Raw genomic sequence first — 25,091 nt, 5'->3', positions numbered from 1 at the left:
TCTCGCAGTATGAAATACCAACCACGATGAAGTAACAAGCAACTTACCGGAAAGTGGTGATAATTGGCTTAAGTAGCGTTGTCAGTAACAAGGAATAATTGTGTGAACGGTTCACGATTTCGCACCACTATAGACCAAGGTCAAGAAAGTGCAGCGGCAAAAGCCAAAAGTCAGCTTTAGATGAACGATAGGTATCGCAAAACACCCGGTCACTCATTATGCCAGAACGTGAATGTCAAGGCTGCAGCAATTCGCACAAACTTCGATCCGCATCGATGATTTGCATCGACGATTAAATATGAAAAGTTAGCCGCTCCTGGCGATGGTTTCACCTCTGCTCGCATCTCCAAGACCAGATAATCTCTGTATCGAATATATTAGTTGCTCGGGAACATACGCCATTGTGTTACGACATTCCGTCACGTGCATTTCGTGTATAGCAATCTTCTAAAATAAACGAAAGCAGCTTTGTAAACCGTACACTTACATCACGTAAACAAAGTGGCAAGCTGTAATCAAATCACATTCCACACTCGCCGTTCGTAAATTCAATTGAAAATAATTGCATTTACAATCATAAAAATATCTCCGACCTGTTTACGCCACAGTTTTAATCTCCGTGGTTACCTTGATATACCGTCATTTATACGTAGAAAGCGTGTAAGCGATGTTTAATACTACATCCAGAATGTTCTGTGGAATTTGTTACTTAAGAGATTAGCTCTCTTTCAATGCATGAAAAATATGTGATTTTTCGTGATTTTCTCAAGATAATTGGCATATGGTTAATCTGATGATATAGTTTCATTCCTTACACCTTTTTCTGTAAGAAATTCTTGTTGTGTCCACATCGCACGCTCCATGTAACCACTGCGCAAAGTCAAAAGACCCTTTGCAGCCGAAACCTTAGTCCTCGGCGGGAATACCCGAAGCCCTTTCTTTTTTTTGATCTGTAACAATATAATTTCCTGTCAGAAATTTTCAATATAATTTCCTGCGTCAATTAGAGGATAATTGAAAAATATTAGGTCCTAACAAAATGGTGAAGTTTTGAACAAATGATATTTTCTTCGCACACAAAATCAGAACAAAAGCGAGTACCGAAAACGGCCTTTCGAAGAAATCACAAAACGACTTCGCACACTGATACAGAATTCAACTTAGAAGGCTGGCATGATATTCTAATCAAAATCAACTTTGTTTCACGCCAATCGGAAACATACTGTTTCGCGAAAAACATGTTTAAAGTTTTCATTTACATTTTTTGTAGTTAACCGTAGCAGCAATCCCTAGATTATACAGAAATCCCTCCAGATTCAAAAGAATATCCTCCTCCACTTTCTTCGTTGCCATGGTGGTCATGTGGGCCTCTTTGGTAGCTTCTGACCTCCTCTGTTCTGCTCCCTTGATTCGGTTCTGGTGCAGAAGTTGTAACAGTCTGGTCCGATCTCAAGTTCGAGTAATGTCGTAATTTCCATAATGTCTGTTAGTTTGACGTTGAAATTACATGCTGCCACAATAGCCACGATGTTGACTATTTTTTTCACCGCCGTGAATGGTTTTCGGAGACACAGTTTCACTAATCGCCTTGTAGCTCGATGATGAATACTACAATAATGTAGATATCCCAAAGAACATTTTACGCAAAAAATATACATTTTGTTTTAAAATTTTCAAGGAGGATTACCGCGTCAAGATATGTACTAGAAGCTAAATGACTTTACATTTCATGAATGGTCATTTGCTTTTTTGACAATGGACTATAATTCTAGACGCAATGTCTCTTACTATATTTGGAACTTAAGAACAGAACTCATTCTACCAAGTGATCATCCATGTTTTATAATATACACTGTGCGTCCCATGTAACATACAGCCACAACTTTTTATGGGTGACTGTAACAGATTAATAGATATCAGAGTTCCCTGTTAAACCTTACAGGGAATTAGACGAAGAATGCGCTAGATGTGAAATAGGGATCTCCCGGTGCTACTTTGTTTGGTGTCCGCCACCGTTAAAACGGTAGTAAAGTGGCAGGAATAATGAAACTACACTCACGGTTTCACGTTGCATAAGACGTGCTAGAAAGGCATTGTAGCATGTATTGGGCAAAGCAAAACTGCTTCTACAAAAAGTAACAGCCTCTAATGTCCAAAAATATAAACTTCGTTGTGGATGCGAAACAAAGGCAATAGGGAACAAAGAAATGAATTGATTGAATTTTGTGCTACAACATCATGTCGACTGATAAAGTAAAGAAGAAAGCTGTACTCCAACAAGTAAGGGGAAGCTACAATATACACATGAAATGTGATATTAAGGTCGTATTAAAACACCTGGTGAAAGACAGACAGTCCTTCGTATGTTACTTCCGTATTCAAATGTCGCGGGTGTCGAGTATCTTGTCTATACGACCTTTATATCTAGTTTTGTAGGTAGCAGTCATGCGTGCCACTTTCCTGTGGGAATAATACAGAGGTTTTCTTGTTTGTCACGTCGAACTGCTGAACCTTTTAAGGAGCTTCAGTTGACAATAGCAATACAGCAGCCGTCTCCGTCACAATACCTCGTGTTCGCCTATCCTAGTTTCCTTTGATAGACCTGCTCCCCGCTGACTTTTCTAGCAACTCGTTTTACCCTTTCCCTGTATTGTTATGATTGTGTATGACTTGCACGTGGCGGTTTTATTTGAAACGTAGAAGCGGAGTTCATTACAGTAACTATCAGCACGTAGAAACTTGCGACCATTACTGGCGTATATGTTTGGACACGCGTCAGTCTGCAACCTTTCAGCCATTTAATGAAGCTGTCAGAAAGGAAGTGTCACCTTCAAGGGAATAGAATATTCTTTTCAAAATTCAAGTATTTGTGTACGTATAATTGTGTAACATTATTGCCAGTTATACCTTGGGTACCTGCACAGTTCTGGTTAGTGCACAAAAAATTTGTCGCACAATACCTGGTTGCAGAAAAACTGCAACGGTTAATGCCAACGTAATAAAACACTTATTACATTTTACTTTGGAAAGAAATTAAGCCTTCCCGTTTTCAAAGGAACCACCCCGGAATATGCCTTGATTGATTTAGGGAAATCAGTAGAACCTGTGACTGGAAGGGTGGACGGGGATTTCAACCGCCGTCCTCTGGAATGCTAATCCAGTTATCTAACCGTTGCACCACGGCTCGGCTTTGCCTTTGAGGTACTTCAAAATATCACCATAATGAAGTCCCACTGCATACTGTTTCCCATGTTTCTTCGCAAACTACGGATCTCTTTTAGAATCCTACGCACATCACTTGGCCAATTGCTCGGATGTGAACTTCGGAACATATTTTACAGTACGATTACACGACGCGCTGTGGGTTGGCTGAGGCAGCTATTTCCATTTACGTTTCAGCCACACGTCGATTTCTAAACGCTAACTTTTTCACAGTTTATTGCCTAGATGCTCACATCTGTCTGTCATGAAAGGGTGACGGGTTGTCTATAGACCATGGGGATAACCGCAGTTATAATTACTTTGCGGATAAGAGCTTTGGGGGATTGACAGTTACATATACACCTTGTTACTGACATATAAAGTCCACCATGTGTTTTTACATAGGACATAGCATCTCTGCAAATCACTGTAAAGCTAATGGCAGAGGGTACGTCTCACTGTACCAGTTATTATGTATTTTACCCGTTCCATTCACGTGTAGACCGCTGGAAGAATGATTGCCTAAATGTCTCTGTGTGCGCTGTAATCAGCATAATCTTCTCTTCGCGTTCCTCATGGCCCATGGCAGCGATGTGTAGCACATTATAATATGTTTCTACAGTCATCACTTATAGTTGGTTCTGGAAACTTTCTAAGTAGGTTTTTACGATTTCGGTCTACCGCCAAGTGCCTGCCGGTTCAGTTCTTTCAGCTCTCCCACATATGGAACAAAACTGTGAGCATTTGTGCTGCCCTTCTGTTTAACGGTTCAATACCCTCTAGAAGTCCCATTTGGTAGTGGTCGCACTCACCTGAGCAATATTATAGGATGGGTCGCACGAGCTTTTAAGCCATCTTGTTTCTGAACTGATTGCATTTTCCTAGTATTCTACGAATGAACCGCATACTGATACCATCGTTATCTACAACTGAGACTATCTGATCGTTCAATTTCATATCCTTACATGTTATACCCAGGTATGTGTGCGAGTTGACCGATATGGATGTATATATTCATAATTATAATTACTTTGGGGTTAAAAGTTAAAGGGAAGTGTCAATATCATGTAGTTTTCGTGAAACAGTTTTAATTCCGATCGGTGAACGGGGATGGATGTAGTAATGGTTGTTACTGTGAGAAGTGAATTAATGTAACTGAGCAACAATTAACAATATCCAATAAGTGACAACTTCTCCCACAACTACATTTGTCTTCTTAATGAAGCGCAACTGTTCCATAAAAAAACATTCTTAAAATCCTTTTCCAGTAATTATGACAGAGTTTTGAAACTTGCGGAAGGTATCGAGAATATGGTACTGTTCTGTAAAAATGGTCGGCCTCTTATTGCTTGAAAAGTAAATTATGGATTCTGCTGGAACAAAAATGTTTTGTGCCGTTTTTAGATGTTGAAAGAAATGAGTTAGTATCTCACGTCATGACACTGTAACATGTCGAACCGTTAAGTCGCAACAAAGAGCTTCAGAGTGAGTTCGGACTTCAATAAAAAATAAAAATAAAAAAATATTAAAAACAGGGTCAAGTGAAAGCTTATCGTCACAGCCGCGGCATCCAGCACGGGTTAAACTGCACTATAAAACTTGCGGATACAGTTATGGGTGAGGGACACGCGGATGTGGTTCAGATGCAGGCAGCAGTTCTCGTATCCGCGCAGGCCTGTATGTATCTGCCTCGCACAGCACAGGCGACACTGAGCAACGAGTTTACCGTGAGCTAATCGCCAAACAATAAAGACTTCACTGGACAATGATGGATCACGGCGGCGGTGACGTCTGCCCGACGGCAGCGTACGTTTCGGCGTCACCAAATTACCCGCAGAGCTACTCCTCCGAATAGACGCTCACCGTCAGGCGATATTGATGAGATGTTCAGCGCCGGCAGGTTGCGTGCGTGCGTGAGACGATGCGAGCGCGTACACGTCTCTACCTCAGGCCGACCGCCATAAATCTTGCCTACGGACAAGCACCTAATTTATTGGTTGCGCCGATCGTAAGAGCCCCATTGGCACTCTCCTAATTTCACGGAGCCACTGCACCCATCGTCGACAGCATCTACTGTTGGCCTTGATTCGCGATTTGACTCGCTCTGGAAAGCGAGCGATTACAGAATGGTCGATGACGTGAGTCGTTGAGGCGATACTCACATTTCACGAAAAACGCCTTAGAGATACCAAACAACCCAGTTGATTACCCTAAGATACTGTGAACATCTCACAAGTTAACCTTGGACAACGCAAAATAAGAGTTACGTGATTTTGTAAACAACTCGTTAGGTATCTTTGACTGTTAACACTACTTCCCACTCTGACGTGAAACCGTCTTTTGTGACCACATGTCTGTTTTTAAGTAGGCTAGCTGAGTAGTTGGCGTGTCTAAACACCGTGTAGCACAGGAACTGCAGTTGATCTGTGATTCAATACGGGATGGCAGAAATATCACTGGAAGCTGTCACACCCATTAAATATCTTAGAGTACATGTAGAGGATGGTTTAAAGTGGAAGGATTGCATGAAACTAAGTGTAGAGAAGGCAAATACCAGTATTTCATTTGAATAATCCGTGGGAAGATTGGATCACCCATGAAGAAGATAGCTTACAAAATGCACCTTGGATCTATACTTGAATACTTCGAAATTACTTCGTTGACAGCGAATTACTTTACATCTGCTGGATTGGGTATCGATTTGCTGCCCAACTGCCACACATGAAAATTTGTGCCGAACCAAGATTCGAACCCGGATTTCCCGCTTGCTGCTAGAGGTCGCCTTAGACCACACTCTCCGAACTGACCTAACCTCCTTATGTCACTCCGATTACATCCTTGTAACGATATATACGAAATTCATCACCTAATGCTCGCAACATAACCTTGGTTCTAGCAGCAGGTTTACCACCATCAAATTGTCCAGAAATTTCCTGCCCCAGCTAAAGGAGTGGTAGCTGGCTCTGTATCAGGTTTATTTAAATATACTTTTAAATTTAAAGAAAATCCTTCAATTGATATGACAGCATAAGGCAAACTACCATATTGTACTGGTCCAATTGTAGTTTTCATCATACATTCACATACGTTTTTCGATTCGTATACTTCCTTCTCACAACTTTCAGTTTTGCGATGTAAAGGGTGTATTACTTAAACCTACTTTAAATACTTGTTCCTACAGCACTCTGACGAAATTAATATTTGATGAAACAGCTGTGCAATGAATCTCTTAATCTTTAATTACGTATTATGTTGTGAGGCTCATGTTGTTATCATTAGTAGCCCCCATAGGCTACTAATAATCACATGCACGTCTGAAAGAAGAAAAAAGTCTTCTGAAACTTCATAGCAGATTAAAACTGTGTGCCGGACCGAGACTCCAACTCGGTACCTTTGCCTTTCGCGGGCAATTAGAGCACTTGCCTGCGAAAGGCAAAGATCCCAATTTCGAGTCTCGGTCGGGCACACTGTTTTAATCTGCTATGAAGTTTCATATCAGCGCACTCTCAGATTCAGAGTGAAAACCTCATTCTGGAAAAAGTCTTCTCTTCGCAATCCTTTCAGCTCACAAAACGAAGCGAGCTCCATAAGCTGGGAATATTAGGGCGAGATGGAATTCCAAAACCACATCAATGTTGATGGAAACGACCGTAACACAATAACGTAGTGCCTAAGCCATAAAACCTGGACTGTAGAACAGTGGAAGAAAGTCATTTGGTCGGATGAGTCTTGTTTATCATTCCTTCCTACTTCTGGCCGATTTTATGTCTCAAGGGTGAAACTTGGCATAGGTTCAACGATTCATATCGAATGATATAAACTTTGAATAATGATATCCCATAGCTTCAAAACGTGTAAAACAACTGCGCGCAAGTATTAGGTTAGTACATGCGAGGGCTATTCAGGAAATAAGTTGCGATAGGTTGTGAAATGGAAATAACTGCGAAAATCCGATGAAGTTTTACCCAGATGTATTGGGTAGTATCTCTACAATGCCCGTCGGTCTCGGCACATCGATTATTTCAGTTCTGGGCATACAGTGAACACTGGAAGATGCCTAGAAAATAGTGTCGTCCGCCAAGTGTGAAGGCATGGTGAGAGATTTCGCCTGAAGTCGTGCAGCCCACATAACTCTCATGCGTTACGTTCTTCATGACAATTCTCGGCCGAACTCTGCAGGGACAATGAAGGTGCTCCTGCGATGGGAAGTGTTTGATGCCCACAACATAGGCCGTAATTTTCTCGTCTTGAGTTTCGTCTCTGCTAGCATGAATCGCTGGCTATGAATACAACATTTTGGCACAGACAACGACATGTAGACGAGCGTAGGGAATTGGCGAAAAGCACAGTTGGCTGCCTTCTATGACTAGGGTATTGGAAAGTTGCTACAACACTATGACAGATGCGTAAGTCGAAGCGGCGACTAGTAAAGAAGTAGCTGTAAGATGTAGCTAACGTTCGCAAATAAAACATTTCTGATTTTCAGTGTGGTTTCCATTTCGCGACCGATCGGAACTTACTTTCCAAATAGCCCTCGTAAGTTCATAGCGTTTCTTTCTGAGTTCAATAAACACTACAGATCCACTTACCAGAGACTTCAGTCATCAATAATGTATTCTCAGTCACTACTTACAACAGTCTGCCAACGCTTGCATAATTTTTCGATCTCGTGGCTGTAGAAATTACTTCGTTTTGAGGCCAGCTCGTCAAGCCGTGTTCGTAGGGCGTTTTTATCTGGGAAGGAAGTTATTTTTTACCGTCTCTAAAATGACAGTTTTCTTATGACTGGTGCAGTTGATAAAGAAGTCTGTATTGATGGTGTCAGAAAAGTAAGTAATTACGGCAAAATTGTTGGTAGCACCATCGAAGATAATTAGCCAGAGTGGCAGGTAAATTACAAGATTTCGTGTTTGGTTGTGGATAATGCTAAAGTATTCGTGACACGTTATTACTACAGTGCGTGACTTGTTAATGAACAATCAGACAGACAGATCGTGAAAAGTAGTGAAGACGTACATTAGCGTTTGTTTATACGGATCAGCAAATTACAGATCTTCGTGACGTCACAGAACGTGAACATACCTACCAACAGAATACTAGAAAATTTTATGCCTCATTTCCTACGCTGCGGGTACATAGTAAGAGTAAGAAACCTGATAATTCGTATGCTACTTACAATACTTTGGGCTTGCTGTTGTTGTGTACATAATTTGACGGTCGTGTTGTAACGCTGAGGATTCACTGTAGTCTTAGAAAGTGTCCTGGGATTTCTATGCACGTTATTTCGCACGATACACGAGGAATACTGACAACAACGTCAAAAGATTTTCTTTTAGAAAATGTCACATCCGATGCGCGGTATAATACGCATGAAAATGGGGAGTATCTTTGTTCCTTTTGTGTTCTCTGTACGATGCAAATGAATTTTGGGAAAAGTTTTTCCATCGCTTGTCTATGCAAAATAAATAAAGCGTGATATTAAATTGTATTCCTCCCGCAGCTATAGACGAAATTTCTATTGAAATATTCCATTTCCTCGCCTCGGTGAGCCAGGTATAAGAAGTAAATTGGACACATTCGAAGTATCAGAAACGTATGTGGGCGTTTGTAGCGTTTTGTGCCTCAGGAAGTACGAACAGTGATGACCTGAACGCAACCGGTTTTTAATTCGCGTCCCAGGGTGGCAGAAATTTCCGGTACATCCTGGAGTGCTCGCCGCTTGCCCACCCACGGAGCCTTGCGCAGAATCTGCATGCGAAATTTCCAGCGATGTTTTAATTAAAACTTTTTCAGGCCGTTCTCATCGCGTTGCGTTAATTCCCAATAAAAATATTTGCACAGTTGCTCAGCCATCTGGGCCGGCGGTTCTATCCTTTAGCTAAATGGATGCATGAGCTTTATTCTCAGTTGTTTTAATCGCTTTCGCCCTGTATATAGTTAACGTTGCAACAAGTTAAGGTACTGTTTTTGAATGTCGCGTACGGCCGTTAATGGATAAAAGCCACGGACGGATAGATGTAGCGTAAAGGGAGAAAAATTTGGGAAACCAGGCATTAACCGTCGGCCGCTGTAGCCGAGCGGTCGTGGGCGCTTCAGTCCGGAACCGCGCTGCTGCTACGGTCGCAGGTCCGAATCCTGCCTAGAGCATGGATGTGTGTGCTGTCCTTAGGTTAGTCAGGTTTGAGTCGTTCTAGGGGACTGATGATCTCCGATGTTAAGTCGCACAGTGCTTAGAGCCGTTTCAACCAGGCATTAGCAAGAGGTGGCATATGAAAGCCGTTCAGTAAGTAGTGTATCACAAATCTGTTTTCTTAGAACGTGTTTGTTCTTAAGAGTTAGACTTTGGAGGCAGGGCCAGTCAACATTTATTTTTCCAGTTAGGCTCCATCACGGACTATGGCCTTACGCCCGCGTTATAGAAGAGCACGTGTTCCTTGTTTATGAAAGCTGTAAGGTATTGTTCTGTGTTCTTAGCCGTGTTTCCACTGAAAGAGTTATGCTCTTTTCAAAGTGTGTCAAAGAAGAATCCTTAAGTCACATGAACAGTAGGAAATTCGAAGTCGGCGGACCTGGGCTATAGCGTGGATGAGGCAGTGATGTTCAGTCCAATTTGGTGATGTGTTCTCGAGTACTGTGACTTGCTTGTGGGCATGCATTGTCGTGTTCGAGTAAGATTTTTTTATGGATTCATCTCAGACCGAACACGTCGAAAATATTTCTTGGGTTTATTCAGTGTTCATAGATGCCATTTTGAAAACACATTCACGAGAGTGACACCATCGCCACCCCAAAAGACTGTCGTAATGACTATCAGCGAAGGGAACTGCCTTAAATTTCTTCCTTTCTGGTGGTTGCTCGTGGTACATGTCCAGTCATTACTTTTTTATTTCCAGCTCAAACGATTCGTCACGTGTAACGATCAAGGCCGGAAACGCTCCTCCGTTGACCTCAAACTGCTTCAACAGCTCGTATGAAATGAATGTTCACTGAATCCTGGAGCATTCTTGGAAATCATCTTTAGCATATCTTTGAATATCCTGGACTCTCAGTTATTGCACCCGCAATTCCAGTGCTCACAGACATTTGTAGAACAAATTTCGAGTTGTGATGCACCGGTATGCACAAATAATGGCATGCATCCTGTTATTCGTGTCAGGCAACACAGGCAGAGAGAAGATGACCCGAATATGGCCGATCATAGATCTCAGTTTTGCCCTCCCTGATGCCTTAACTCTCTTTACCTAATGCCCAACAGTACTACCAACTGCATCATTATCATTCACCGCACACAAACGTATATAGCTGTTTACCACAATTTCTTTTTCTGCTACCTAGAACATACAGCATGTTGCTCGTAACAGCTGTTTTGCTTGGAAGCCATTATGATGGTCCACTACGGCTCTTTCATCACTCGGAATTGTTCGAAACTTCGCTCACGTGCAGAAGAAACATCAAATTTTAAGCTCTTAAATGGGCGTTTTCTTGTATTACTTACGTATAATCAGCTGTAAAAGAATTGACGTCATTCACTGAATGACTCTTAAAAAATTATGAGATACTATTCCCTTCGCGACTCTAACGGTAAGAATCATAAAACTGATTTTAAATAATGTGGTATCCACGCATTCCTGAAAAAAAATCTGGATAATCTTTTTGCACTTTCGTATAAAATCTTGGAAGAGACTCACCTGTGCAGTGCGACTGTAGCCTCATGGAGTTAATTATTTCATATTATGAAGACAAATTTTGCAAAAGAATCACTGCTCCATATATAGAAGCACTCGTACATTTCTGTGATGAAATAGGTGTTCAGGTTCAGTAACCGCCCTTCCGTGATCTTCAGTCAACAATTTACGTTCTAGATTAACAAAATTACAGTATCTATAAACATACATCGTGCGCGATCGACTTTGTTACCTTGTGATAATCGTTGGTTGGATATGTAAGACGTTGAAACTTCTGGTCTTTTGTTTCTTGCAGGTGGATGGCTATTGGTGATCTATGGCATTATTTTGGTTTTTAGTGCTCTATGTGTTCTTGGAATTGAATTTCAAATAATCTATCTTTCTGGTCTATGTATAAACTGTCACATGTTGGCCTTTAAAATGACTTTAATGATCAATAAAATGTGCTTTAGTAGTACGTTTTCAAGTAGCATGGTACAACGTACCACATGACATTGAAAGCAGTACAAGGAGTACCATCACTAATGTTACGTAACCATATCTACTGCTGCTTGCACGAATTGACCTTCAAAGAAGAGAATGGACTGCTGCAATCAGACGAGACTCAATAAGGACGGTTCAGTTCTCCAGGGGAAGTTATCTGGTCGGAGTTACAATTCGCAGCTCAGTTAATCACGGGACATTTTGACTTCGATTTTGGCCTTCGGCCGTTCAAATGGAGTCGCTTTATCCTCTCTCCTACAGTTGACTATTCCAGTCATGCGAGATCGTTACGATATTATACCAATTATGTCATCAGCGGTACACTGCCAGTTAAAGGAATAGGACGTTAACACTCCCAGAATGATCGGAAACTTCAAATGAGCCAGTACGCAAGTGATTGAAATTCCTGTTATTAAGTTCAACCTTTTCCGTCGCTAAAAAGGAGAGGCGTTCATCCGTGTTCGCTGTTGTATCTGGAAAACGTTCTTAGTTTGTATCAAGGATATCAAAATTTCTAGTTTACATTTTCAAAAAGAGTTATGTCAGACTCTGAGAACCCTCGAACGGGAACTTGTTTACATTAATATATACAATTGTTCAGTCTTGTTATACAGTGAGCTTTCTGCAATCACACACATACTTTACGACTTCTGCGGATGTATGGTAATAACATTACCCTGTCACTCTATCACGAAAACATGCCACTAGAATGAACAATGGAGGTACTTTATAAAGAGCTTTTATTTTTTCATTACACTGAGGAAATCCCGCTGTGGTAACAGTGTGATACGGATATTTGTTAACAATGAATTTCTTCGTATGCTTCTTCTCATTACTTCTAATCTGCATAGTAAGTAAGAAGAATCGGTGGTTATAACAAAATGTGTACAAAGTGAGGAATCTTTTTTGTATTTTCTCCATGATCATGTTTATTCGGATATTAAACTAACTATTTAAAAATATGATGATCGTTTCTCATTCTGCGTATTTTTAGAACATCGTCATGTTCGTGTGACTAAGATTATGGTATCTTATAAATGCAGTGTTTCACGACTGCAGCTTCAGCGATTTATTAGGAGCTGCCTATATGGCCTTGATATAGCTACGGTAATCTCTACGAATGTACCTTCTTAGAATGGATATTTACTTACCACTTCTCTTGTTTTTATCTACACCTTTTCCTTGTGAATAACATTGTGGTTAAAAACGGTGATCTGCAGCTGGCGAAAAATTAAATCGAAGCAATTGACTGTGCAATACCACATGGCTACCCCAAAATGTATGAGAAATCGAAACATTTACAGCTCAAAAGAAGGTGTCGATCAATTTACTCATTACTGTGCTACACTGGCCAATACTACTTCTGAAAATTAGCATTCAAAACAATTTTGGCCATGAGTGTTTGCTTCAGACCTTATATTGCACAACGCGTTCTAGTAAGGACAGACATTGTCAAATTATTTGATATCTGTCCTTGGTACAATAACAGAAAAAAAGGTCCCTTTCCCAGTTAGTTGTTGAAAATCATCAGAAAATATTTTATACACAATTTTTGTTGTTTGTTAAAGCGAATAGTTTCTATTAAATTACAATAGACCATTATTGACTACATGTTCTGCTTCAGAATATACTTCAAACAAATAGTTTTTCTTTCCGCAAAGGAATGTTTAATAGCATTATAAAACAAAATATTACTCGCACTACTTCATAAAAATGATGCTGAAAATATTTTATCGAAGTATGTCTTCGCTCTTTTCATTCTTCCAATTTCTTCTTAATCTAATCATAGTGCAACATTCTCTGTCTTTTGTCTTTTAATCCATATAGCACTTCATGTTACTGGCGAAATGAAATATTACACATTTGTTATTTAATGCTTAAGGAATATGTGCTTTGTCTTACCACTGTTCTGGGACGAGTAACTATTATCTGCGACTTTTCTACAACAGATACAGTGTCACATGCCCGACGTGATACGTATGAGAACCGCTTTCGGCCTAAATGACTTTTCCGGTGGCCACATTCTCGGCTATAGCTGAAGTCTCCGTAGCTGTATATAGACACCATAACCTTGAAGCAGAGTGCTTTGCCGTATCATATTATGACGTGTAGTAACTGCTGTTTTGAATGTTCATTTTGTGAAACCAGAGGTATATCAAACGAACAAGGTAGTTAAGCAGGCAGGATGGCCGTAAAACTTGTTTGAAGCGACCGCACTAATTTAGATCGGCGAGTGTCGTCCATACGCCAAGGTCCTCTGCATCATTTAGTCTTTGAATTACAAGGTTCGCCGCTTAGACGACGTTAACGACGCACCTGGAAATCTACGCTTTAATTGCTTCACTATTTGCTCTGCATCCTTAGTCGTCACAATTTAATGACGTTCTTGTCATGGCGAACGAAAATTATGTTTCCGCAGTAGGTGGCCTTTATGCACGGTCATTTTGAATTATGTAATCGGTAGCCCCAGTTAATTGGTAGTATATATCCTATTTTCATCAAGCTGTTTTCGCATTACGTTTAGTTTCAGTGCAACTGATTTTCGGCGATTTATGAAACAAATGAGTATAAGTATGACTTGTGGAGGCATCAAACGTAAAAGATACGCAGTTCTCTAAGTACTTTATACATGAGAGTGATTTGTTGATGATCTTAACGAGAAAAGATGCCCGAACTGATTTAATGTAGAGTCAGCACTTCTGCACTTGTGATGAAACGTCCCCTTAGAAAAATTATTGAATTACTGTGTTGATAAATCTCTTATAAAATGGTTCAAATGGCTCTGAGCACTATGGGACTTAACTGCTGAGGTCATCAGTCCCCTAGAACTTAGAACTAATTAAACCTAACTAACCTAAGGGCATCACACACATCCATGCCCGAGGCAGGATGCGAACCTGCGACCGTAGCAGTCGCGCGGTTGCAGACTGTAGCGCCTAGAACCGCTCGGCCACGCCGGCCGGCCAATTTCTTACATTATTTGATTTTCAAACAGCTGAGCAAAGCTCAACGTACTCAGACATTTCGCTCTTTACCTATTCTGATCAACAGTAAACTGACACACAATATTTTTTTTTAGCGCAACGCAATCTGACTTTCAATAATCCCTACAAAAGAATGGCCCTGACTAACATTAACCTATACCTTTCACAAATCACTTACCTCACAAAAATCTTCGTTACTCGAACTACTGCAATACAGCGAGCGCCACTACTGCCAGCTAAATAAAAGATTCATACTACTGAAGGCACTAACTACTGATAGGCATAATTAGCAAATGAAAGATTTTGATAGAGAACAAACAATGTATTTACTTAATAGTGTTCAAAAGCCATAATATATATATATAGCAGTTCATGACATCCATTCAAACAAATGTACTCTTTCTGATGGACACACGTCCAGATCATCCGCTCCCAAAAATCCGCCATCTCACTTCCCCACATCTACTACTGCTGGCGGCTCACCTCCAACTGCGCAACGCTACGCGTTTTTAGCAGCCAACTGCCCAACACTACAATGGCGAACAACAATGCAACCAACCACAGACTGCACACAGCACAGCAAGTGATTTTCATACAGAGCGCTAGGTGACGTTACTAACATAAAAACCTAAACAGCCTACTTACAGTGACTACTGACACACACTTCCCGTATACAAAGAGAATTTTCGTCTAGAGTAATCTGTAATCTCTGCGACTGGTAACAGTACCCTTCTCCAGCGTAAGTTAGGAATAGTGCCTTTCTGTCCAATGACGATGGGCTGCTATGGTATCCACAGGAGATAAGCTAACAACGCCCCTTCTTCTGCATCAGAGCGGGAATATTAGTCTATGACTATGGCCCACCAATGGTAGCCATATGAATTTTAATGAAAACTGTCACTTCTCCAGCACGACCGCGTGAAAAGTCCCCTTAGGACGCGACACTCGTCTCTGACAGTGGCCTAGCCGTAGTGGATACCAGAAGATCCTGAGGAAGATTCCAGCAGAGAGGTCGAAACGTCGATCATTTTAGAAGTAACATGACGCGGCCTAATAACCCAGAAGATTTTAACTTTAGTGACAACGGCCACGAAATCCCGCAGATTTAACATAGGAGGACATCGTTCTCGCATATTCGCTACAAATGGTTTTATGTCAGCGTGACTTTTCTTTAGGTTGTAGAGAGAAAGAAACTTATGCTTCAAACATAAAAATTTTATACTTGGAGATGTAGTTCGTCCAACATAACTAAATGTAAGGCTATTCATTTTGTGTCCTACACGTTCCGTTTCTTCTTGTATCTGATCGTATTAGTGCATATGTGTAATACTGGAAGTGTACTTAGTTGGTCTAAGTACCAAAGATGCCAACTTTTCGGCGTTTTCTGAACATACATTGATTTAACACCCTATTTTTACTGCCCTTTGTTCTCTGGATTGGTGTTTTTGGTCTATGTCATACACTATGTGCAGAAAGTTGACAGAAATATGGAGGCACCATAAACACAACACATTACCACATGGTTTAGGAAAACCGCTGGGGTCCAAAAATGCTTCCATTCGTCTTAAAATGGATGAATTCTGGTGTTGTCTGATTTAAAGGAAATCTTATACTACTCTTATTGCAATACGGTGTGTAGTTCAGTTTACGATAATGGAAGTGGGTAGCGATCACTCACCCTCCTCTCGAAAGGAAACCACAAAGGCTCAATGATATTGTGTTCTGATGACTTGGGTGACTATGGGAGACGCGACAGTTCATTCTCGTGCTCACGAAACCAGGCCTGGACAATGCGAGCAGTGTGAATAGGGGCCCTTTTGTCTTGGAACACAGCTTCATCATTGGACAAATAAAACAGTGCCATGAGATGGAGATGATGAACGAAAATTGTCACATAGTCCTTCGCAGCAATAGAACTCTACAAAGTAATCATGATACCCATGGACAACCACGACATGGCTGCCTAAACCAACAGCAAACCCCCTGCATGTTTCACTCGTCTACGTAAACCAAGCCAGAAATTCGAAACAATGTGAAACAAGACTCGTCCGTCCATACGGCTTTCTTCGATTGCGCCATAGTCCAGATTTTGTGACTTCTGCACGACATTTTTATCATTGAAGACTGGTGATGGAATTAGAGTTCGCCCTGCAGTTCCCGGCTTATGGAGGTCCATTCATGTTGTTTCGTTGCTGACAAGGCTCGCCAGTGTAGCATTCAGTTATGGAGTGACTTTTGCAGTTGTCGTCCTCTTATGTTTCATCTCTTCCTCCTCAGTAAACGTCGGCCACGGTTAGTCAACACACACTTGCGTCAAAATTGTGGCATAGTGTATGATGTTTTTCAGCTTTCCCTGAATGAGTTCTGTTGGGTCTTGCCCACTAGTCTCGTATAGAGGGTGCATAAGGGATGCTGCGTCCTCGGAATGCTATACAACAACTCAAGCAAATAACATTAGTAGTTTTATTTCTATAAAGCAAATTGGCAGTACTTAACTTGTATTTAGAACAAGTATCGCCAACGGAGGGCGACATACAACGTATGTCCGAGTTATTGCTATACACAATGTCATGCAATTTGATACACGTCACTGTTAATTGATCTGCGAGTGCCGGTCTGCAATTGTGCCTATATTGTCTACTAATGTCCGTATACGGAGCCGATTTGAGCAGCGGAGGGAGGCAGGAGCGGCGCTTGTATTCACTTCTTGCTGGGGACGCCCCTGTCGTGGTGCGGTCCTAATCAAAGCACTATTGGTCAACGTTGTTTCATCGCCTTCTCTGGTCTTCCGTTTTTTGTCTTCGTTCCTCCGCTTGCGGTTACGCCAGAACACGTTCGACATGGTGGCTCTTGAAATACCAAACCCTTCGACGACCCCAAGGTCATTAGAGGCTTTGAATAACCTCATCATGATTGAGCATAGGAGATTTCACCTCCCTCCATAAATGATTAGACTATACCACAACACCATTCTCGCCTCCATCGTAGGTTACGGGTCCGGAATCTGGGCACACAGGCTCACGAGGGTCATGCCTGCCATGGCTGTGAGGAGGATGCAGCGCATTTGTTTTTACCCTCGATCGGAGCTTACAGAACATCTCCTGGGGGGACACTATTAATTCTCATGGGGTTACGTCCCTTAGATATTAAAATCAGGGGATAAACAGCCTGGTACTTGGTTAAAAGAGGGGAAATTGAAAAAACTGAACTCATTCTAGTGGTGCGGGTGTAGGGGGGAGGGGGGGGGGACAAATGAGACAAATTTGCAATTAGAAGAAGAGGGGATGAACTGTGGCAGGAACTCTGGCACAGAGAAGAGACAGGAAGAAGGACATACCAGCTGTGGCCAAATATCAAGGAACGGCTCCACCTTTCGCACTTTATCCCCAAGCAAGGGATTGCTGCACTTCCTTACAGGTCATGGGCCGTATGCGGCATATCTTTGCCGGATCGTGAAGAGGGCTACCCCTTCGTGTGACTGTGGTGCTGAAATTGGCACTCCGGACCACGTGATCTACGAGTGTTCCATTTTCGACGACGTAGCGACTGATCTACGACGCCAGTTACCCGACGAAGACTCATACCATCTGATTAGGGATCCAACCACATTCAAGATCGTCGATAGTTTTGCCAGTGAGGTGTCCGCAAAAGTCCTGCAAGAATATCGTAGGGACAATTTATAAATCGTGATCATAATATGACATACCCGCACCTGTCCCATTCCTCCGGGGCGTGGACCGGCCGATCGCCGGGACGGTCGGACTACGCTACGTCTTGGAGTAGGGGGAAGGTGCAAAAATATCCCGGATTTGACATAATGCACACCTATAATGACTTATAGTAGGTAGCTGGTTCTTAAGTAGACTGTAGATTTTTGCATATCCTCAAACAGTACCTGCAGCGATTTCCAGGTTAAGGCCAGCCCAGTGCCAGGGGCACGCCCAATTGGGTTAGCTCGGTGGGCACGGCCAAAAAAGTTGTAGGTTTATAGATCAACTGGCACATCTGTGCGGAGTATAAATGTAGATGTAGAAGTAGCTTGCTAAGACAGTAGAATAAAGTAAGCTCTGAGCACTAAGGGACTTAACTTCTGAGGTCACCAGTCCCCTAGAACTTAGAACTACTTAAACCTAACTAACCTAAGGACATCACATACATCCATGCTCGAGGCAGGATTCGAACCTGCGACCGTAGCGGTCGCGCGGTTCCAGACTGTAGCGCCTAGAACCGCTCGGACACTCCGGCCGGCCATTATAAACATCTTCACATACTGTAGCAAGTAAGAAGATAGGAAATTTGTAATAGTAACACTGCTGCCAAAGTAAATAACTGTATTGTAGACATTAAGACCGACTAATGTATAAGGTGGTGGGTTATTAAGTATTAATATCATAGGCTGAATAAATGATTTTTTTAAAAATCCCATTGACCACTGTGATTATGAAAACACCCATCACTATAGCACTAACTATTTGACCTTATTCGAATTCGTTTAGCTCCGACATGATGCACTCAAAACTACACGGAACACTGTTCTGACCACAACTGACACTTGCAACGTACTGAGCACATTACGCAGGTGCCGTTCTTGATGACATACAACAGCGGTCTCTGCAGGCTTGGCTAGCACGTGCATATATGTTCAATCATGCAATTCTCTCCGTGTGTCCATGTTGTTGACCAACCCCTGTATGTCATACTGTGTGTATGTCGTCTAGTAAAAACACCAAAAAGCACAGTGAACACTGAAGGTAAGGTACTGAGCCGAAATGTGTTAGAAAAACGCCGAAACGCGGATATCCAGGGGACGCAGCGAACTAAGTACACTTACAGGACAGCGCATACGCATAAGCCAGTTCACAAATTGCTACTGAAGATTCTTCACAGATGAGACTTAATGAAGCGCTTATTGTGTAATGCACAAAACCATTCATTTAGCTGCATTAGACCAATCGTATCTCCAAAAATATGGTAGTAACGATAGAAAACACAAAATATCGGGTGATCAAAAAGTCAGTATAAATTTGAAAATTTAATAAACCACGTAATAATGTAGACAGAGAGATAAAAATTGACACACACGCATGGAATGACATGGGGTTTTATTGGAACCAAAAACAAAACAAACTATTGCTAGACGCGTGAAGATCTCTTGCGCGCGTCGTTTGGTGATGATCGTGTGCTCAGCCGCCACTTACGTCATGCTTGGCCTCCCAGGTCCCCAGACCTCAGTCCATGCGATTATTGGCTTTTGGGTTACCAGAAGTCGCAAGTGTATCGTGGTCGACCGACATCTCTAGGGATGCCGAAAGACAACATCCTACGCCAATGCCTCACCATAACTCCGGACATGCTTTACAGTGCTGTTCACAACATTATTCCTCGACTACAGCTATAGCTGAGGAATGATGGTGGACATATTGAGCATTTCTGTAAAGAACATCGTCTTTGTTTTGTCTTACTTTGTTATGCTAATTATTGCTATTCTGATCAGATGAAGCGCCATCTGTCGGACATTTTTTGAACGTCTGTTTTTTTTTTTTTTTTTTGTTCTAATAAAACCCCATGCCATTCCAAGCATGTGTGTCAATTCGTACCTCTCTATCTACATTATTCTGTGATTTATTCAGTTTTCAAATTCATACTGACTTTTTGATCACCTTGTATATCGATAAATATTTTAATTAAATTAAGCTGCAGCTCTTACTAAAGGGATGTTTCCACCGAATATTTCAGTGCTTTTGGTCAAATTTACTTCTAAGTTACTCTGAAGCACGCAGCTCGTATTGTCTGTTCTGTTCTGTGGACCCTGTAACCTCTCGGCGCGTATTAAGCTCAGCAATCGCTTATGTGCCGGTGGCCACCTTTTGGAGAAAGCAAACTGCTTTGGCGGTTTTCTAGCTCTGGCCTTAAGATTAGCCTTCGCAGCAGTGCTATGTCCGTCTACAGCGACAAGAGCCTGAGAGACCGCCTCCTGTTGTGTTGCAGTGTGCGCGGCGCAGGGCCCAGTCTACGTGAACCCCGGCTCCGGGGGCGGCCAGCCGGCTGCGGTGCAGAGCACGGGGTCGGCGCCACTGGTCACCCAGACGGTGTACGGCTTCCTCGACTTCACGACCACGATCGGCAACACCGTCATGATCTTCTCTCCGCAGAGCGCCCCGCCGCCAGGTACGTGCCAATTTGGACTGCGCTGCTGCCCCGACCGTCTGCCCCGCCTCTAGCTGCGGTCGGCACGACCCTAGCGAAGGTCCAGTTTATCGGTTATGCAAACTCCGCTTTCTCTCGGTCACCTTCGCCGATCGTTATTTCCCTGCCCTTTCGTGACCGCACTATTACCTCATTTGCCGTGATCTTCGTGTCCCTTCTTTGTTTCTTCACAATCCACGGCTGTACTTATGAAATGTCTTCTGTGGTAGATTCTTGAGCAGTAGCGAAAGACAATCGGTGCTGCGCTCTTACGCCCACGATTGTGCGAAACGTTTCAATTCTTTAGAGTTTAGCTAGTGCTGTTGCCGTATGGACACAAGCCGACTTGTTCGCGATGTGTTGGATTCGTATGGGGCCGCTCTTACAATAGCTGTCTTCTCTACTAAGCCATGTGAATTGAAGTCTCGCTCTATTCAATCACGTTGTTCACGCCTGAAAGTGGAGGAGGAGGAGATTAGTGTTTAACGTCCCATCGACAACGAGGTCATTAGAGACGGAGCACAAGCTCGGGTTAGGGAAGGATGGGGAAGGAAATCGGCCGTGCCCTTTCAAAGGAACCATCCCGGCATTTGCCTGAAGTGATATAGGGAAATCACGGAAAACCTAAATCAGGATGGCCGGACGCGGGATTGAACCGTCGTCCTTCCGAATGCGAGTCCAGTGTGCTAACCACTGCGCCACCTCGCTCGGTTGCCTGAAAGTGTCTCTTGTCCAATGCATAGCATATAGCCAAAATATCTTAAAAAGAAATAAAAAACGTATGGCCTCTTCTATGAAAATGGACTATAGTAGGAAACCATTAGTCATCATTTTTTGAGAAGGCGCACTGGATGGGTCGGAGGCGGTGGGAAGCTCTTTGAAGGTTTGAAGCGCGTCCTCAGTATTCTAATTTGTTTGATGCAGTCCGTCTCTTCATTTCAGTCTAGCCTATATACCCAGCGCTTGCCCCAGTGGATACACCGGTTCCCGTGAGATCACTGAAGTTGAGCGCTGTCGGGAGTGGTCGGCACTTGGATGGGTGACCATCCAGGCCGCCGTGCGTGGTTGCCATTTTTCGGGGTGCACTCAGCCTCGTGATGCCAATTGAGGAGCTACTCGACCGAATAGTAGCGGCTTCGGTCAAGAATACCATCATAACGACCGGGAGAGTGGTGTGCTGACCCCAAGCCCCTCCTATCCGCATCCTCCTCTGAGGATGACACGGCGGTCGGATTGTCCCGGTAGGCCACTCGTGGCCTGAAGACGGAGTGCTATATACCCAACTTCCTCAGTTAACTGTTTTACATGTTCCGAACTCTGTCTTCCCTTACAACTTTTGCTCTCTATAAACCCATCCAGTACCGTCTTTTCCCTAATGCGTTACAGAATACGAGTGTCATTTTTAAAGTAAAAACCGATAGCGCATGGCATCCGCGCATCCTGTCACGTGACGTCTGTTCACGGACGGCCACTCTTCGACAGTCTCTCACTGCGCCGCCACTACGTATCACGTCTCACCTCTCTGCCGGTGTCGGGTCTATGGTTATACTGTTTCATTTGTCAGCTTGTAAATCAGTAATCCCGCCGACTGTGAAGTGCGCTTTCTTATTCGGTTCTTAAATACAAAACAAATTCGTCCTGCGGAAATTTACCGGCGTTTTGTTGAAGTTTATGATGCAGGTGTAATGAATGATGTAACTGTGCGTAACTGCTGTAGACTGTTTAATGAAGGAAGAACAAATGTTAATGGTGAAGAACGATTTAGCCGGCCAACTGTCATGAATGAAGACTTGACACATAAAGTTGATGAGGCATTTCGTCAAAATAGGCACTTCACTATTGACGAGCGATTTCCACAAGTTTGAGTATCATTAGTTTATTACATCATTACTGACAAACTTCACTACAAAAATATGTGGGTGAGATGAGTAACGAAAATGTTGAAAGAACACAATGCAAAGCGAATGGCACATTCTTCGTCCATTTTTGAGCGCTATCGCAAGTATGATAAGGAGTTACTCAGTCACTTTGTGACCGGAGGTGAAAAGTGGATTGGACACTACACTCCAGAGGATAAACGTCAATCCAGTGAGTGGCATCATTCAAAGTCTCCGACAAAATCATTAACATTCGAACAAGAACCTTCGACATCGAAAATCGTGGCCACGGTTTTTTGCGAGCGGAAGGATATTCTTCTGTTATACTTTTTGTCAAGGGGAATGGCAATAAATGCTGAGAGGTATTGTGAAACATTGTTAAAGTTTAGGCAAGCTACTCAAAATCGCCGGCGGGGACAGCTTTGTTCTGCTTCACGACAATGCTCTTCCTCGCGTTGCGGCAAGAACAAAGACGGAACTGGACAAGTTTCATAGGTGGACAGCGCTTGGAAAATGATGACATGTTGTAAGAAACCGTAACTAACTGGCTTAACGGTCAGACGGGAATGGTCTTTGACGCTGGGACCCAAAAGTTGGTGCCACGACTTGACAAATGTTTACATAATCATGGTGACTGTGTCGAAAGGTGAAAAAATGTGCATAACAGTAGTTTGAGATATAATTTACGTTCATAAACAGAGTTTCTCTTACTCCGTTACAAATCGTTTCTTACTTTAAAAATGACCCTCGTGTATCCTATCATCCTGTCCCTCTACTTCATTTTCAACATATACCTTTCCTCCCGGATTCCATGGAAAAGTCCTAATATCGTATCATATCGATGGACTGAAGTTCTGAAATTCTTTAAAACCTCGTATCAAAAAGAATCGACTCTTTTAGTTTCCATCTTCCCCATAATCCATCATTCACTTCCAGGCGATATAATTAGCCCCGATGTTCTTCGATAGAAATTGCGTTCCCAAATAAAGCGTAATACTAATAAACTTATTTTGATGAGGTATGCACCCCTTGCCTCTGATAGTCTCCTTCTGAATCCCTTTCCTTCATACGTCAAGCATCAGTATGCTACGAGTTCTCATCTTATCATTATAACTAGTTTCTCTCAGAAAAAATACCCTAAATGCCTGTAGCCACGATGCCTTCATATAGGATGGAACACGAGATGAACAAACTTTAGCAAGTAGGATGGGGTAAGTTTCAGTGACTCCCAAAGATGGTGCAGTTGAAGTAAGATAAAGGCACAAATAGCTAAAGTTACACAGAACAAATCAATCCTTTCTCGAACACGGTTCTGGAGATTATTTTGACTTTGGCTCTCAATTTTCAATCACAACGCTAAAAATTTCGTCCTTAGGCTCATTTTCTTGTGAACTATTACCTGCGTAAGCATGTGCAAAAATAAATCACCATTTTCTGACTTATACGAGAATTTTATCTTATGGTGAGTTTTCGAAATTGGGCGAAGTTTGGGGCTCGTATTCCTACCCGGCAGGAGATTTTAATCTGTTAGGAAGTTGCAAGACTGGGCACATACTACTGCAGAGTGAAATGTTCAGTCTACAACAAACAGTTGTCAGGTACATATAATCGGTACATCCCTGGGTAATGAAACTATTGGAGCTTCCTATAGCCGAGACCTCTTAAGAAATTTATACCCTTAAAGATGTGATGATACCGGTACTGTCACAGTATGGATGATTTGTAGGACTCGCCAACTCACGTTCGGTGCACAATGCGCAAAAACCTTAAAAGACGCGAAAATTCATATCTAATGACATATATACTGAACAGGAAAGGAATACTTGACATATTAATTCTAATAACTTCTGTCCTTAGACACAACCGTTTCGCATGCGTTGCTGATATCACTTGCGCGTGACAGAAACCCCACATGGAACTGTACGAATCGTGAAGAAGACTTTCTTTTGTTATGGGGGCGGGGGGTTGAGTATCATCAACCATCAGTCTTCTGACTGGTTTGATGCAGCCTCCAGCGAATTCCTCTCCTCTGCCAACGTCTTCATCTCAGACTAGGACTTGCACTCGTCGTCAGCTATTATTGTTTGCTAGGTATATTCCCCTTGAATTTTTACCCTCTATAATTCTGTCGAGTATCGTGGAAGTTACCCCCTGATGTCTTAAAACATGTCCTACACGCTGTCTCTTTTCCTTGTCAAAGTTTTCCAAACGTAATTCGTGATTTTCTTAGATGATTCTGCGGAGAATCTCACGGTTTGGGTAGCAAATGGAATATCGGGTTATGTGTCAACGCCTCCCGCCATATTTCAAGGTACTGTCAACGAAAAGAGAAGCGCTACCGATTCGATTGTGTACGTGCGTCCACAATTTAGCTACAGAATGATGTGGTAGAAACTAATTCTCTATAAACAGATGGCGAAAGGGTTGATACATATTGTTAGAAAGAACGTGCCAACTTGGATGTGGAAGTTTCTTGTTTCAAAGAACTATGTAAGGCATCTTCCGCACTGTTAACTAAGAAATAACGAAATACAAATGTCTCAACTAGATGAGATGCCAGTACTTCAGACTTTTCGGAAAACTCTAAAATTTTTAGGCTGAAGAAGCAGAGACCCTCGTAAACCAAAAGAAGCTCGAGAACCTTTCAAATCGTCCTTCCAGAAACGCTTTTCTCA

General features: G+C 42.3%; 1 protein-coding gene across 1 annotated transcript in view; it reads left to right on the top strand.

Annotated features, from left to right (window-relative positions):
• Positions 1-25,091, top strand: part of LOC124622864 (mucin-3A) — a 368,592-nt gene that overhangs the window by 161,977 nt on the left and 181,524 nt on the right. The window contains exon 2 of the mRNA XM_047148658.1: positions 20,342-20,521. Within this exon, the coding sequence (XP_047004614.1) occupies positions 20,342-20,521 (180 nt within the window). The remainder of the gene's footprint in view (positions 1-20,341; positions 20,522-25,091) is intronic.

The sequence above is a fragment of the Schistocerca americana genome, chromosome 7 (assembly GCF_021461395.2).
Source record: "Schistocerca americana isolate TAMUIC-IGC-003095 chromosome 7, iqSchAmer2.1, whole genome shotgun sequence".
NCBI lineage: Eukaryota > Metazoa > Arthropoda > Insecta > Orthoptera > Acrididae > Schistocerca > Schistocerca americana.
This window is presented reverse-complemented; position numbering and strand designations above follow the sequence as displayed.